Source organism: Emys orbicularis, chromosome 14, assembly GCF_028017835.1.
Source record: "Emys orbicularis isolate rEmyOrb1 chromosome 14, rEmyOrb1.hap1, whole genome shotgun sequence".
Taxonomy (NCBI): Eukaryota; Metazoa; Chordata; order Testudines; family Emydidae; genus Emys; species Emys orbicularis.
Window position 1 is genome coordinate 4896444 of NC_088696.1, and position 10616 is coordinate 4907059.

The 10616-nt window shown below is 44.6% G+C and overlaps 1 protein-coding gene across 4 annotated transcripts in view; it reads right to left on the reverse strand.

Annotated features, from left to right (window-relative positions):
- Nucleotides 1-10013, reverse strand: part of ZC3H18 (zinc finger CCCH-type containing 18) — a 52616-nt gene extending 42603 nt beyond the window's left edge. For all 4 annotated transcript variants that reach the window (XM_065416408.1, XM_065416407.1, XM_065416406.1 and 1 more), the window contains exons 1-2: nt 9415-10013; nt 4420-4504 (exon numbers count right to left, since the gene is read on the reverse strand). In XM_065416408.1, the coding sequence (XP_065272480.1) occupies nt 4420-4504; nt 9415-10005 (676 nt within the window). In that variant the 5' untranslated portion in view covers nt 10006-10013. The remainder of the gene's footprint in view (nt 1-4419; nt 4505-9414) is intronic.
- Nucleotides 10014-10616: the final 603 nt, after the last annotated feature.

A 10616-nucleotide genomic window follows, 5' to 3' on the forward strand; every position in this document is an offset into this window, starting at 1 on the left:
TCAAGGTCACCCAAACAAAGCTGAAATCAAAGGAATGTATCTTTGGCAAAAGAGCTTGACGTAATTCAAACTGAATTTTCACACACTGAGATAAGGGCCTGGTGATGACAATAATTCTGTGATGCATTGGGATGTAATCTGATTAAACAACACTAAAAATGAAGGACAAACAACCCCACCCAGGGAAAACTCACCTGGTTCAAACAGAGGAACACACCCCTTCCTGCGATAACACTACCAAACTCATGACAGGAAACAAACAATTAGACACAGGAAGCCATTCAACAACACAGGTGAGCTACACTTAATGCTCAGCTCTTGGAAAAATCCCAAACAAATCCCTGTGTATTCTTTGTTCAACATAGCAGTGAAAGCAAGTCTTCCCACTCCGCCCTTTCTAGCTTTATTTTAGTTAGTTTATTTCATTTACCATCTCTACTAAAACAAAAGCATTTGGGTGAACGCAACTTTAAGGGGAAGTTGAAGGAACTCAGTCTAATATGGTTCATATTAAATTCTGTTATAAACAAGGCTTTACAAAACCAAGTCTCCACATCTTTTGAAGAAATTCCATGGAAACAGATTTTAGTTTTTAAACATTCTCCGCAGTCTTTGCAACAATGTGCTAGCATATGAGACCTTGAAAGTGAAACTGGTTAGTTTATTTCCAATGGTCAAGATGGAGGAAATGCAAAAAGCAAGCAGAAAGCACAAACAAGTTAGTTTTTAAACCTTTGTTTTACTAATCTCAGGTGTTGTGTGTAACAAAGGCAAGAAAATTTGTTTCTTAAAAATATGGTTTTTCACTCAATAGCACTCCTCTTTAATCCCAGTCCATAAAGACCTAAGTAAGTAAAATCCATTTAACCATGTCTGAATATTGGAGACATTGTAGCAGAATTTTTGGACGCCTTCGATCTCTAGCTAGCTTTGAACACTCAGCGGCTGACCTCCAATTGATCTGCCACAAATTATTTATCCATCTACTCGCTGGTCGTCCTCTACTACGATGACTTGCCACTTTTGAGGTTAGTTCCATTTCTGTGCCTGATGGGACCAACGTGCATAAGTTTGTGCCTATTGATTTCCGACAGCAGGGTCTGCTCGTCTCCAATAATATTTCTAACATATGCATGTGTCTTAATTTTCCCATCCAGGAGATATGCACGAGGTTTTGACAGCACCACATCTCAAAGGCTTGAATTTTCTTCTTGTCAGCAGCATTAGTTTCCCACAATTCACATCCATAAGTCACTATGGAAAAAATTAAGCTGTTCACCAATCGAACCTTTGTACATGTTGAGATGCCACAGTGTTTCCAAACTTTTGTAAGGGAGGCCATTACTTGATGAGCCATTCCTAGTCATGTTCTGATTTCTTTGGAACAGGCTCCTTGGTTGGTATGTATGAGCCCAGATAATTACTCGACTGCCTCTACAACTTGATGTAATCGTACTGTCCGGGTAGTCTGTTTTTGTTAATCATGTCAATGTGCATGCATTTCATTTTCACTTCATTCAGGGATAGTCCATAGTACAACAGACTCCGACATCTGTTGCTTTCCCTCAGTGGCTGTAGCAAAGAGCATTGTGTCATCAGCTATCTCAGACTGGTTAATAGGTGTCTGCTAATGAAATCCCAGCTCCTTCCACTTTTGTCAAAACCTTCCAGGGCATGGCTTGGGGACAGAATACGCCCTTGTCTCACCCTGTGGAAAACCAGTCGCTACCACCTGCTGCTGTTCGCACTGTGGTCTGTTATTGACAGTGGAGACTTGCAATGAGTTCATTGAGATGTTTTGGAATCCCCATGTCTGCCAGTATCCTCCAAAGACAGTCATGTCAGAAAGTATCAACGCTTTTGAGTAGTCAATGAAACACATGATCAATAGGTGATTAAACTCCTTGCATTTTTTAATGATATAATGGATAAGAACATAAGAACGGCCATACTTGGTCAGACCAAAGGTCCATCTAGCCCTGTATCGTGTCTTCCGACAGCGGCCAATGCCAGGTGCCCCAGAGGGAATGAACAGAACAGGGAATCATCAAGTGATCCATCCCATGTCATCCAGTCCCAGCTTCTGGCAAACAGAGGCTAGGGACACCATTCCTGCCATCCTGGCTAATAGCCATTGATGGACCTATCCTCCATGAACTTATCTAGTTCTTTTTGAATCCTGTTATATCTTGGCCTTCACAACGTCTTCTGGCAAAGAGTTCCACAGACTGTGCATTGTATTAAAAAATATTTCCTTTTGTTTTAAACCTGCTGCGTATTAATTTCATTTGGTGACCCCTACTTATTGTGGTATGAGAGGAGGTAACATTTCCTTATTTACTTTCTCCACACCAGTCATGATTTTATAGACCTCTATCATATCTCCCCTTAGTGGTCTATTTTCCAAGCTGAAAAGTCCCAGTCTTATTAATCGCTCCTCATAAGGAAGCTGCTCCTTTTTGTTGCCCTTTTCTGAACCTTTTCCAATTCTAATATATCTTTTTTGAGATGGGGCGACCACATCTGCACGCAGTATTCAAGATGTGAGCGTACCATGGATTTATATAGAGGCAATATGATATTTTCTGTTTTATTATCTATCCCTTTCTTAATGATTCCCAACACTGGGTACGTCTACACTTACCGGAGGGTCCGGCGGCAGGCAATCGATGTTCTGGGATCGATCCCGGAAGTGCTCGCCGTCGACGCCGGTACTCCAGCTCGGCGAGAGGAACGCGGCATCGACGGGGGAGCCTGCCTGCCGCGTCTGGACCCGCGGTAAGTTCGGACTAAGGTACTTCGAATTCAGCTACGTTATTAACGTAGCTGAATTTGCGTACCTTAGTCTGAAGTGGGGGCTTAGTGGGGACCAGGCCACTGTTAGCTTTTTTGACTGCCACTGCACATTGAGTGGATGTTTTCAGAGAACTATTCACAATGACTCCAAGATCTCTTTCTTGAGTGGGAATTTAGACACCATCTAATTTAGACCCTATCCCTATCATTTTATATGTGATGCTTGTGATCTGATCACATGTGCCTCTTCCCTCTCTGAAACCGGCTTGTTATGGTGGTTTCTGTTTCTATCATTTCGCTCATGTGCGACAATAGGGAGATAATAGGATTGTTACTACACTTTGTTATGTCTCCTTTCTCTGATACAGGAAGAAGGATTTCATTCGTCCAGTCATCTGGTCAGTTTCTAATCATCCATACATCACTACAAATTTTCGACATTACATCAATATGTGGTCATCAATCACTTTTAACAATTCTGCTGATATGTTATCTGGCCCCAGTGTTTTACCAGGCTTTTTTTTTTTAATATATATATAATAGCACGCACCACTTCCTGTTGCAGGATTAATGGCTCCCGCTCCACACTCTCCTTTCCGCGGTCCTGTATTTTAAGTGGCTCTGATGAGGCATACAGATTGTCACAGTAATCCCTCCACCGGCATTTAGTGTCATCACCTTCAGTGAGGACTCTGTCTTTATGATCTGTTATCATGAAGACCATAAAGACCTAAAACTTCATTAATCCAGATTATATTGTATCAGACTTCAATAGGTCTCACATTTTTGATTTTCTATACTGAGGGGAAAAGTTTCGCTTCCTAGACTACACTAGTAGCCTACTCAGTCTGAATCCAGTGTTCTGTGCTAAAAGGGACACTACCATTCCTCACCTAATCAATCAGCCCTGATGCTACGTCTGCCTTTAACACTGTGCCTCTTGGGAACTCTTTATGGACAGTTTCTAAAAATGTTCTGCATTTCAGAACAGCACATTTACATGCAACGCATTGCTTGGTAAAAAAGGCAGACACTATTCATCAAATGCAATACCGAGCAGATCTGTGTTGGTGGAGCTGAGAGGAAAGGAACATGACACACCAAGTTAACATTTACAGGGAAATGCAACATTATTTCTAGCCTTGTCTTCAATAAAAGATATTTCAATAAATGTCTCTCAAAGGAAGAAGCGGAATCCTATTGTTTGGGATTTATAGAAGTAACCTGGATATTGGGCTGCAGGGAACAATTCTGCCCTGGCAGGGCATGAACTAGACAAGAACGAATGAGTATTTTCCATCTCTAATTTGTACAATGTAGTATTTTTAAAACATTTGAAGCAATATTTGATTATTAAGAGGACCTCTGAAGAGATTTTTATTTCAAAGTGCAGTAAGTCATCCTTTATTTGAGGCATTCTGCACTTAAGACAGAACAATTGTTACATATTTTGCATGTTGGCCCTGTGTAAAATCAGCACTTGGCCACCATGGAAAAGAAAGGTGATCTGAGTGCTGTCTGGGACAGCATGCCTCATGGGATTGGTAGACTAACACTTGCACAACTGAACAAGAGAAGCCACAGAGAGCTCGATTCACTCCCTCTGCTGCAGTATATTGTTACCTTTCATGAAGAATCGGCAGGTGGGACGCGGCCTCACTTTCCTATCACTGGGATCTTTAACTTCTCCCTCCTCCAGATCATCATCCTGCAAGGCACAGAAGGACAGATGCTTAAGAGAGTCAAGTCATCATGAAAACCACAGACTCTTTCACAGTAAAATCAAAGCCAGCAACTCCAAAGTTACTGGGAATGTGTGTCCCGGGGCAACTGGGAACATAACACAAAGTACGCACTATGGACCTTCCTATGCCTAAGAAAGGGTAGGGAGGGTATTAATTCTAGTGTTCCAGGGAAGACTGGAAATCCTGCAAGCATCAAGAGCTTCTTAGAATCTGAAGCCTTGTCTAGGTACTAAGTTGCACCCATTTTCCATGTTTTTAAATTGTTTTAGTTAAACTGGGACAAACCCAAGTGGACACTCTGAAATCAACTGAACTGTATCATACTGATTTATCTTGAGTCCCTCCTTTAGTTTATCAATTTAAAAATGCATGTTTAATTACAATGCTGTGACTCTTGTATACAGACCAGCCCGAAAGAGTGACTGATGAGGAGAGCTGATACAGATGTTGGGAACCTACATATTAAGTTCTGGAGGACAATTGCTGTGTTATAACACTCATTTGAATATGCCTCTTTATCGTGTGTAGTGACAGAATCTCATGAACAGCCTTTCAGGGAGGAAGTTAAGTCTGTTGTTTTCATAGTCCCCTGTTGCAGCAGTTAAATCACACTCCCTTCTCCACCATTCCTACCCTTTTATTTTTTAACACTGCTCAGGAGTTCAGCGTCGAGTCATAAAGCAGCGTGGCTTATAATGGAACTCAGCATAAATTGAGAGCCATGATGCAGCACATGGAGAACCTTAGGAAGATGAAGTGCGTAGAAGCTCTCCAAGTTACCTTCAAGATTAGTCATCCTGGAAGATTAGACATCCAAATATGATTTATGAAAAGAAATGTCTATCCACAGAATAAAACAAGTGTAGCTTCACAGAGCAGGCCCTTTGCTTTTGTTCCCAAAGGAAACCCTTCCGGAAGAAGCTTTTAGCCACTTGGATTTGTCAGGTCAAAGGGAGGTTTTTTTTAAAAGGGGTTCAGTGGAGAGAAAAAATGCATGTGACAAGTGACATCAAAGGCACTAGGGGCACGAATGACAGCTGTTCAGACTCAGGGTATGTCTACTAGGCAGCTGGGAGCGTGCTCCCCAGCTTGGGCAGATGGACATGTGCTAGCTCTCCTCGAGGTTGCATGCTAAAAATAGCAGCGTAGCCAGCAGTTGCACGGGCAGTGGCTCAGGCTAGCCACCTGCCCACTAACCCGTCTGGACATCCTGGGTACGTTCTCCAGCAACAAGCCGAAGCTGTTGCCCACGTGACCCCTGGCTACACTGCTATGTTTAGCATGGTAGCTGAAGCAGAGCTAGTGTGTGTCTGTCTCCTCATTCTGGGAAGCACATGCCCAGCTGCAGTGTAGATGCACCCAAAAAGGTGTTGGAACCTTACCTCGCCTCTCCCAGCTTCTCTACCTCAAAGAAATGCAAATATTGCCATACTGTGGAACACATCTTAATAGAGAGAGTGTCTTGTGGACACCTTCCCTCTCACTGGCAAGCATGACATCCCTGTAGCAACTACAGTGATTACATCCATGGAAAAGTTACATGAGGAAAGCGTTTTATGTATTTTTAGCAACGTAACAGCTGGAAACCAGGAGAAATGTCCACTTGGCTCTGGATAACCCAGCTCTCCAGGGACCCATTGTTTAATATCTCTTTCACTCTATTCCTTTCGAGATTCTCTCAGGCCAGAGCTCCTTTTAAAAAATGCCTGCAAATGGTGTATGTGTTTAAATCTTGTGCTAGCTTTTCTTCCCCATCAAGCTAAAAATGTCTGCAAACAGCATAAACTGCAGACAAATTAACATCCCCCTCCACCCCAAAAAGATGGGTCTTGCATTCAACATCATGTGAATGGAATAGCCAGCTTAACGCAGCTCCTTTCAATACAACTCTGCGAAATCTTTGCAAACCTAGTGCTTGAACAAAAGAGAGAATATTTAATTCTGTGTGGTCTAACGAGAATCAGACAGCTGGGATCCCCATTATAAGCTAATATATGAAAGCCATTCAGAGTGCAAATTCACCTTGCATATTAGTGTGGACAGCGTTCCCAGGAATCCCTAGCAATCGGGAGGAACGCTTTAGTATTGTATCAAGATACATGTTAAAAGTTATTCTGAAATGATTTTAGGGATCCAGTAAATTTAATTGCTTGGGTTCTCCCACCACAAGAGTTTCAGGTAATAAAGAACACAGAAATGTCTAACCCAGGGGTGGGCAATAATTTTTGCAGGAGGCCACTCCACGAATGTTGGTAAGTCGTCACAGGCCGCACATTTCTACTACATTAATGGAGGGGGTCTAGGCGGGAGCTTGGGTGCAGGAGGGAGCTCTGGGCTGGTGCAGAGTGTTGGGGTGCAGGAGAGGGTGAGGGGTGTGGGCTCTGGGAGGGAGTTTGGTTCAGGAGGCGGCTCTGGGCTGGGGCAGGGGATTGGGGTGCAGGAGGGGGTTCTGACCCGGGGCAGGGGATTGGGGTGCAGGAGGGTGTTCTGACCCGGGGCAGGGGATTGGGGTGCAGGAGGGGGTGTGAGGTGCAGGCTCTGGCCGGGAGGCGCTTACCACAGGCGGCTCCCGGCCGGCGGCACAGCAGGGCTCAGGCAGGCTGCCTGCCTGCCATAGCCCCATGCCGCTCCCAGAAGTGGCTGCGGCTGGCTGCTGCTGGCACATCTCTGCGCGCCCCTTGGGGGGAGGGGGGCAGTGAGTCTCTGTGCGCTGCCCGCGTCCGCAAGCACCACCCCCGCAGTTCCCATTGGCCGGTTTCCGCCAGGGGCGCGCAGAGACATGCCAGCAGCAGCCGTCTGCTTCCGGGAGTGGCGTGGGGTCACGGCAGGCAGGCAGCCTGCCTGAGCGCCCCGCTACGCCGCAGGACTTTTAGCGGTCCGGAGATCACGAGGGGGCAGCCAAAGAGCCTGGCGGGCTGGACAGAAATGTTAGACGGGCCGGATCCGGCCCGCGGGCTGTATTTTGCCCATCCCTGGTTTAACCTGGAGTGAAACTGAGTCAGAACATTTGAGTCGTTTGAAAATATATAATGTATTTTATCAGATCACCTTCCACAATGAGCACAACATAAGAGGAAACATGTGATCCTGACCACTGAGTTAGCCAAAGCACCACGTGATTAACCCGATAAAGAAAATTCAAGATATTTGTCAGAGGATTGCTGATTGGGGTGTGAGCAGTTTTGTTCAGACCTTTGGGCTAAGAATTGAGCCATTCAACTGATCAAAACAAACAAAGACAGGTGGTCAATGCAGGAAAGATCATTTTTGTTACTGTATTCTTCCTACAAGATTTAGAACATACTTCTACTTGATTAAAAAAGGACTTGAGGTCTTTTTGAAGAAGCCCTAATAAGCTAAATCCTCTGTCATTCACCCAAGTTTCCTGAACATTTTATCACAATGGGGTAGTTCAGCCAGACATCAATGCATAATTTGCGTTCTATGCTAACTTCAGCTAATGCTGGTCTACTACAGTTTCCATTCCGATATGAACCTCTTTTTCAAAAAATGTCACTGCCAGCTGCAGCCCAACTGAAAAACAAATTGAAATGACAGACTATTATTTTGTATGTCTCCTCCAATTAACTTCCTCTCCTTTAATCGTCAGCGGAGAACATCCTACTTTTCTACCCTAACCTCCTAGCTCTCAGGTTTGGGTAATCTTCTTTGGCTGAGTACGACTAGAAATGACTCCTTTCCAAACCCATTGCTTCCTTGCTTGATTATCGAGTGGTGCTGCAGTGACAAACTTTCCCTGCCCAGTTGCACCTCTTGCATGGGGAACAAGAAACAGAGCCAAGAAATTGCACTTGGGTCTCTGACATAGAGGAATTAATGCTAACCACCCGGCTTTTATATTTTAAATACTGTCTTACACTCCCAATAGTCAGAGTGAAGTGTGGTCTAAATACAAGACTGGGAGCCCATAGGAAGGGTTCTAGGCCCTGATCTGTGGTATTGAGAAAGTCATTTCACCACCAATTCATTCTCCTCCACCTGTAAAATGGCACTAATATTACACACGGTGACTGAAGAGTGCTGCTATACAGCAATCTGGGCACAAAGTACTAAGTAAGCGCTATTGACCACAATTCCTAATGGGATCGGTCACTTTGCCTTTCTGAGTATAAACTCAGATCAGTCACCACAGGAAGTGCGCATCACCAAAGCGGCAGACAACAACTTACTTTTATTGTCAGCTCTTTTTGTTATGTTGTTTGTACAGTGCCTAGCACAATGGAGTCCTGATCCATGACGAGGGTTTTAAGGCACTATTGCAATACAAACAATACAATCTATTTTAAGCACGTGGGTTTGCCACACATGCCGGATATCCCATCCGCAGGAGCCATTATAGCCTGGTCGGTTAACAATGTACGAGTGATGGCATAGCTTGTAAGCGCCTAGCTGGCTAACTAGGTGCTAGCATTACCCAAAAGTCCTTTGCGAGCAAAGGTAGAAATCTGAAGCTCTGGAGACCCTGTGCACTGATCAGGACCAAGTTTAACTTGAGACATCTTTACAGATGTTGTGCACAACAGGTTTTTCCAGAGTACACAGCAACTGAAGTCACAGTTATGTACACAGCAGGCCTTCCTTTTCAGAAACATGCATCTCATTTATATGCTGGGGCATAACCGGAGCTCGTGAGGAATGGGCAGTGATGGACAGTTTGAGAGCCTACAGTCGTTAGAGGCCATAAATTAGGCCCAAAAAAAGCTACTGTAGATATTCACATCAAATATGACAGATGTTCAGGGCACGACAGCCTAAGAGCCAGCTAATTCTGAATCCAAGGGCAGAACACCACATTTCCCCACCCCACACAGGCGTTGCTGAATTCCCTCCCCTAAGGATAACTCAAACTTACATCAATCTCGCCATCATCAATTTCTCCATCATCTTCCTCTTTCTTCTTCTCTTTGAGGGGATCCTGGCCATCCTTTTCATCGTCGCTTTTACTGTTGGATTTCTTCTCGTCCTCGGGTGCATCGTCTCCCTTCTCCTCCTCCTCGTCATCCTCACCCCCCGCCTTCTCTGCCTCATCCTCTGGAACAGCAGCACTTGGCTCCTCGGGAACCTCCTCATCGTAGTCCAATTCATGCTCATCCAGTTCCCGAGTGACAGAGGATGCTTCGTCTCCAAGATCAATTGTCCGGTCTTCCTCCTCCTCCTTGTGACATGGGGAGCTCTTCAGCTCCCTGCTCTGCTCATTATTGTCAGAGTCCTGAGACTTGGTTTCACTTAAATGGTCCTCTTCATCTGAGTGGTTCTCCTCTTCGCCCTGACTCAGTCCCCTGGCCGCATCCTCCTCTTCCTCTTCCTCCAGAATGTTGCCATGACCCTCTCCGTCCAGTTCCCGATCTGAGCCACTCTCTTTCAGGATTTCGTCGTCTGAGAGCTGCTGGTCCTCCTCCTCGGGAGAGCAGGGGTGTTGCTCAGGGCTGTCGGAAACATCCATCAGTACTTGCTAGTCTGCTAAGGGCAAACACAATACGTTTAGTATGTGGAACAAAAACCCTGTCCTCACTCATTGTATAAAATACAGGAATCCAGTTTGTATCTTTCTACTGGAGGAGGTGTTGCCTGAATGCATGGTCAGGGCTTACCTTAATATCTTAACAAAGAAGAGACTACAGATGGTCTCAGCTTACTCCGCGGAACGAAAGAAGTTTAAATATCCAAACATCTTAAACTGTTTATTCCAGTACTGTCGAAGACTGATTACTTAAACGGGATGCTACACCTTGTGCAAGCACAGATACAACCTCAGACTAGGATTTCACCTGTTTTCCAAGCTACACAGGGGCAGGCCAGATCACTACTTGGATAGGTGACGTCCCAAAAAAATTCCAGATGCTGCAAGAAACGGTGTGGTACTCTTCCCTAGAAGACAATACTTAACTAGAACCTCAGCATGGTGATATGCTGCAGCTTTGGGATGACATGTAATATAGAAGACCTAACCAGACATGGTTAAAGATCCAAAGATAATCACATTCTGTCTACCTAAAGTAATTCCCCTCATTTCAACTGGATAAGTTATTTTTCACATCTCCCCCTAAAAGTGGC